The sequence below is a fragment of the Gavialis gangeticus genome, unplaced genomic scaffold, assembly GCF_001723915.1.
Source record: "Gavialis gangeticus isolate Ggan-Ray unplaced genomic scaffold, GavGan_comp1, whole genome shotgun sequence".
Classification (NCBI taxonomy): domain Eukaryota; kingdom Metazoa; phylum Chordata; order Crocodylia; family Gavialidae; genus Gavialis; species Gavialis gangeticus.
In genome coordinates, this window is record NW_017729022.1 from 97600021 (window position 1) to 97606382 (window position 6362).

Below are 6362 nucleotides of genomic sequence, written 5' to 3' on the forward strand. Positions count from 1 at the left end.
GTGCTGTCACCAGCATCCCTGTCCCCCTCCAAGGCGTCCCTGTCAATGAGGTGCAACTTGTGTGCCAGACAGTGGATGCCAACAAAGTTGACATCACAGACCACCTTGACTATACTGGCCCTGTTGTCGGTGACTATGAACCTGCGGGTGAGCTCTCTCTGCCCAACAAGCCCCCCCTGCTCTGAGCAGTTCATGGCCCTCATGATCTCTGTTGCCATGTGGGACTCGTCTATCACCTTGGCTTGAAGGAGTGCCCACCAATGGTCTGACTAGTTATATCAGTGCCCTGTGAGGGAGAGGTGGGTGTGATCTCCACCCTGGCTGCTCCAGAGGTCTGAGGTGAAGTGTAGACCACCTGCAGACCTGCCTTGTGAAGTTCCTCCCTCAGGTACTACCTGCATGCCTCCTACAGGGAGGTCACCACCGTCCTGCTGAAGGTGGTGCATGTGGGCACTTGGTAGGATGCAGCCACAAGCACCATGAGCTGCCTGAACCCTGGCCGCTCAACTATGGAGAAGGGCTGGCCATTGACAGCAAGCATTTCCCCAGTGCTCTGGGTGATCTTGCTCACCCTTGCAAAGTGCCCCACTTTCTTTCTGCTTTTCCCCACTGTTCCAGGGTGGCCTGCCTCTGGTTTGTGGGAACAGGGTCTTTGGAGCAAGAAGGGGACTTCCCTTTAGGCATGCTCCTGGTGGTGCCAGACTGAGGAGGAGCAAGGGGTAGGTGGTGGTGCCTGCAAAGATCCATCAACGTCCCTGTGGTGCTCATGTGTTTTGTTCCCTTGCCCCGGCTGCTTCTGGCTCAGCAGTGCAGGTAGATAGCGTACATGGGATCATCAAAATGATCCCAGACCACACTACCCACTCACTTCTGGGGTGTGGGTGCATGTATGGACTTTCCTTCTCCTCAGCAGGCAGAGGCACAGCAACAGGAGGAGTGGATTCAGCTGAGCTGCTTGCCTCCACCTCTACATCAACCTCCTCTGAAGTGCCTTCTGGGGAAGGAGACCTGGTTCTAGGGGAAACTTGAGGGGTGTGGAGCACAAACTCAGATGATTCCCCCTCCTTCCCCAGAATTTCCCTTGCTACGGCACTGAGATCCAGATCCAGCACCAGCTTTTCCTCTGGGACTGGAAGACTCAGCATGGGAAATGAAACGGGGGTGGAAGAGACTGTCAAGCTGGTGCTGGTGCTTGTTGTCATGATGGTGGGGTTATGGCTGGTGCTGTTGGAGGGGATACAGTCCCAGGCACAGGCAATGGCAGTGGCACTGCTCCCTTCTCCTTTCTGCTTGTGGAAGCCTCATTCCTTCTAGCTGGAGGAAAGAATCTGTGTCTCAGTTTGGGGGGGGGGGGGAAGGGACGTACAGCTCTCCCTCTACCCAGTCTTCTGCCCCTCCCTAAAGGCTTGCCACCGCCTGCCTTTCGACCATGCTTAATGGTGTGTTGCATGTCTTGTTTTTCTACAAATATATAAATTTATTTGCGTTCCTATATAAATTCAACCATGTGAGTGAGTGTGGCACCAAGTAGAAATGTATAAACACAGATATGAATGACTGAAGAATATGTCTTTCCTCCTATATAAATTCAATAATGTGTGTGTGGGGCAAAGTATAAATGTGTATATAAAAATATAAATATATCTTTCTTCCTATATAAACTTTATAATGGATATATGCTGCAAACTTTAAATGTATAGAAATAAAATATAAATGTATTCCCCTTCCTATGTAAATTAAATTCTATATTGTAATCCTATCCAATATAATTATAAAATTGAAAAGAATAAATCAATGAATATAATAATAAAATAAAAGCGTGTCAGGAAAAAAAAAGATATTCTGAAATCCTTCTCACTAGGCTAGCAGTAGCAAGTAGGAAATGAATGGTAGCCTTTGTTGTCTGATGCTGCTGAGTAAAACAGCTCAGTAAGTGACACCAAGGCAGAAAGCAGGGCAGGTCAAACAATTCTGCCTTTTTTACGCTGTTTACAGTCACTGGCCAGCTACACAGTCAATATCAGAGCAGTCCTTCCCTGCTCTTCCCCTGTCTTCCCCCTCTCTCTACTTACTTTCTGTTTTCCTGCAGGCAAGCCCAGCTTCAGCTTCAAAACTTAGAACGTTTCAAAACTTTCAAAATGTTTTGACTGCCCTCGTTTCATTTTGGAGGGCTTCAAAACAGCCTCATTTTGTTTTGAATTTACTGTTTTGAGCTTGAAACGAGTTGAAACAGAACAGCTGGCAAAGCTTCGCACAGCTGTACCAGGTACTACAAATAGAGGGGTATATCTCTAAAAAAAAAAAAAAATTGCAAAAATAGTTTGAGATTATGTAGCAAATTATTTACTCCTATTCTTTACATCACTGTTTCAAATATAAGCAAACTGGAATTGGTTTGCTACCATTGTCTCTCAGAAAAGTCACTTTTTAAAACTTCTTACAGTTTTATTGTAGGTGAATGTAGGGCAGTGAAAGGTTTGGAAATGATAGCCCTGGAAGCTGAAATCCAGTTAAACCATAAAACAGGTACAGCAGAGGCACTGGCACTTGGAGTTTTCCTCAACACCACCTGGCCTAGTTGCTTCAGGCTGAAAGATGTCTGGGTGGACCATGCCTAGCGATAAGAGAGTAATTCATTCTTCATTGCCTGTTGGTTCTTTTCTTCAGTAATGACAGCAGCAACACACTAAAAAATATTCTTTCTAAAATATTGATGAAGTTTATTTTTAAATATAAATCTAAGATCAAGGATTTCAAAATAGCTAGTGTAGGCTAAGGAGCCTCTGGAGCACCATAAAGGGGTGTGGTTGACAGAAAGTGCTGAACATTTGCCCTTTAAAACATCTTATGGTGGGCAATGAATAAATGAACTGTCCAAAATCATTAATGATTCCTGAAAAATTCTGGCTTATAATTTTGAGTTACAGGAATTCAAAAACATAGGAGGGTAGGACTGGAAGCGATGTCAAAGGGATTATTCCTGACTAAACCATCCCAATATTCTCTGCTTTATGCACATCCTTTCATAGCATTGGTTAATCTATAAGGTTCAACTCTACCCAGACTTCTACTAAACCATCCCAGCCAAGTGTCTTGACCAAGACCCCTCAGTCTTCTTTTCTCCAGGCCAAATAACTCAAGTACTTTCAGGCTTTTCTTATAAATCTTGTCATAATTTTGATTGCTCTGCACTGGACTCTTTCCAAACTGTCCACATCCTTCTTGAAGTGTGGGGCCTTATCTGGGCACAGTTCTCCAAGTGAGGCTTCACCAGTTCTGAATAAAGCAGAAGGATCACTTCCCTTGATTTGCGAGTGGTAATCCTGACCTAGGATACTGTTGGCTTTTTTGCCGCAAGAGCACACTGTTGGCTCATTCAACTTTTATGTATCCACTGTAAAACTCAGGTCCTTCTCTGCAGTTCTGCAGCCTATTCAATTATATTCCCCAGTCTGTATTTATGTATGCAATTATTTCATTCCAAGTGCAGGACTTTGCACTTGTTATTTTGGTTGCTCTGCACTGGAAATGCTGAAATGTCCAAGTTTCACACTGAATGGGTTAGATTAATTTAATAGAAGCAGTTACACAAAATATCAGCAGACTCTTAGCTATAGGTGTACAAACGTGCATATTGCTATACCTACGGTTTGATATAAATTGGCAGAAGTTCTTAGTCTTTACTGAATCTTAGATGTAAACACACTGGCTTATGTACTATTTCAGCTTCACATTAACAACACATGACTGCCTGGTAATCAGTAGATTTGTGAAATCCACATGGACACTGTCTGCTGAAAAAGGTCAACATTCCTCCAGTAGATCATTAAACTTGAAGCCTATTCAAGGGCACAAGAGTCTGTAGAGTGTCAGCCTTTTGATGTACTTGAAAAGACCAAATTTAAAAGAAAAAAAAGCAGAACAATTGGCATCCACAGACTTAGCCTCACGGGTTTCTAGCAGGATACGTATGCAGCTGAGTTTAAGTAGCAAACTTGATAACAAGCCTTGTAATTCGATGCAGCTATGTAGAGAGGATCACAACAGTGCCTGCTGCCCCCACTGCCCTTTAAGTTGTATAATCATTTTCATTATAAAATTCACTATTCTGTTCTGGCAGAGGGATGGGGGTCGGAGGGGGCAGAAAGCATGGAGTTGAAATGGTATGGCTCTAAGTAAAGGTGAACATTTGCAGTGGTATAAGGAGCAGCCCAGAACTGGACATAGAGGCTGTTAGCTTACCAATGATTGCTTGTGATCTGCTGTATTTCACTTATATTCACTCCTCTGGGTCCATAGGAGCTGCTCTAATTAAAGCCTCCCCCTCTACCCCAGCCCGGGAGCATGTGTGAAGATGCCCATGGGTACTTATGACCATTAAAGATCTAACAACATTTATTAAGTGAAGAAATGGTATCAGTCCCAGTGCCAGTATGATTACCTAGCACCTACTTTCTTTCACCGATCGGGGACTGAACTATAAATAGCCATAACTCTGTTTGACATGAACATTGAACAACTGCATTGGTTTTAATTGTAAACACTTTTAGCCCTCTGAGGAGAGGTGCTTTACAAGTATGGAGATTTTGGGGAGAAATCTAAAATAGTATTTTTAATGAACTTTTAAAAGTGCATTTTATTCTTTGTATCCTAGAAGAGACCTCTATCAGGATGGGTGCCCATCGTATTAAGCAATGTTCAAACACATAACAAAGCAGTGCTGGCCAAGAGGACCTCACAATCTATAAAGACAAAACTGACAAAAGGATTGGAAGAAAGGGATGTAATATACAAGTAGAGGGCTAAATTGTGGAACTTACCCACAGTGCTTGTTGAGCATAATAACTTTCAGAGATTCTCAGTTATGATTCCGGATGATTTTGTTGTCTCAGGAGCAAACCATCAACACTTGCAGCATATTTACTTATAGTTCTGCAGCTAAAATTGATGTAAAGCAACTCTGAGGCTACAGGTACCTCCCATAAGTTGCCCTGTGGAAACAAACAGTTGTTGGGTTATATACATTTAACCCAACTTGGGTTATATACATTTAAATCTGGAATAACTCTATTGAACATAGCAGAGTTACTTGGGAATTTCACCAGCTGTTATTCTCTATGGTGACAGAGGATGCTGTTTCACTGCTATAACTAATAATAATGCCAAATAAATCTTGACAGATTGGCACCTAACAAAATTTTGGTTCTTTCCTTAAAGGTTTTGCAAACACTGAAGATGTCTACCTCTATCTTTGTTTTGCTTTTCCAGATGTTGTCACCCCAAATGGTTTGAACATTAAGAAATTTTCAGCGACACATGAGTTTCAGAACTTACACATCATGTACAAAGCTAGGATCCAAGAGTTTATTCGTGGTCATTTCTATGGGTATGCTTTTACTTTTCAAAATGAGCACTTGGTTGTTTAAGGCTGTTGAGGCAAGAGCTAGAGTAGGTAGACTGTACAAAGTACTTCCTAGGGGGCTGGGACTGGTACCTACTGACTCTTGTAATTACCTGAGAGCCATAATAGGAATTCTAGCTTTTGGTTCTGGCTCTGTGTAGTACCATGTGTGATCAAACAAAGGGTTTGACATGTATGCTATTTACCCAAAATATAGTTCAATACAGAGTTCTGAAAGAAACCCTTGCCTTTCTGGTTGTCGTGGGACCTTTTGGGAAATCGTGTCTGTGAACTGCTTTCTGCTTTGTCTGATCACATTTGATGTATACTGTCTTCATCTGTTTGTTTGTTTTCAGTCATCTTGACTTCAACCTTGAAAAGACTTTATTTTTCTTCATTGCTGGGAGATATGAATTTTCCAACAAAGGAGCCGATATATTTCTAGAGGCCTTATCCAGATTAAACTTCTTGCTGAGGGTAAGAAAGGACTTGTAAATGCAGAATGCTACTGGATTATGCACATTTAATTCACCCAAATATATAGGTTGTGTTCAAGACTCCCTATCCCAGTGGCTGGGAACCAGGGCCAGAATGGCTCAGCTCAGGTCTGAGAAGGACTCACGTTAGGACCCAGTTGCTGCTTCCAGGGCTTCTCCCTGCCACCCAGCTGTGGCGCAGTGCAGCATGGTATGAGTGAAGCTTCAGCTCTGGAGGCCAGATCCAATGGCTTCACAGGCTATAGGTTGCCAGCAGGGGTCCTATACTGTGCTCCACCAATTTTCAGTTGGCACAGCAGCACTGTAGGGAACTACTCCAGCTGCTGTGACCTAGTTCAGCCCTTGGGTAGCCAATGAATTGCAATAGTAGAAAAATGACTTGAAACCGACTTTTCATCCTTCCCACTCCAGCTGCAGCTGGCCTGTACAGGCATACCTCATTTTATTGTGCTTCACTTTATTGC

General features: G+C 43.0%; 1 protein-coding gene across 2 annotated transcripts in view; it reads left to right on the forward strand.

The window, feature by feature from the left end:
* GYS2 (glycogen synthase 2) overlaps positions 1-6362 on the forward strand; it is a 92532-nt gene that overhangs the window by 59922 nt on the left and 26248 nt on the right. For both annotated transcript variants that reach the window (XM_019515681.1, XM_019515682.1), the window contains 2 exons: positions 5269-5386; positions 5758-5878. In XM_019515681.1, coding sequence (XP_019371226.1) covers positions 5269-5386; positions 5758-5878 — 239 coding nt within the window. The remainder of the gene's footprint in view (positions 1-5268; positions 5387-5757; positions 5879-6362) is intronic.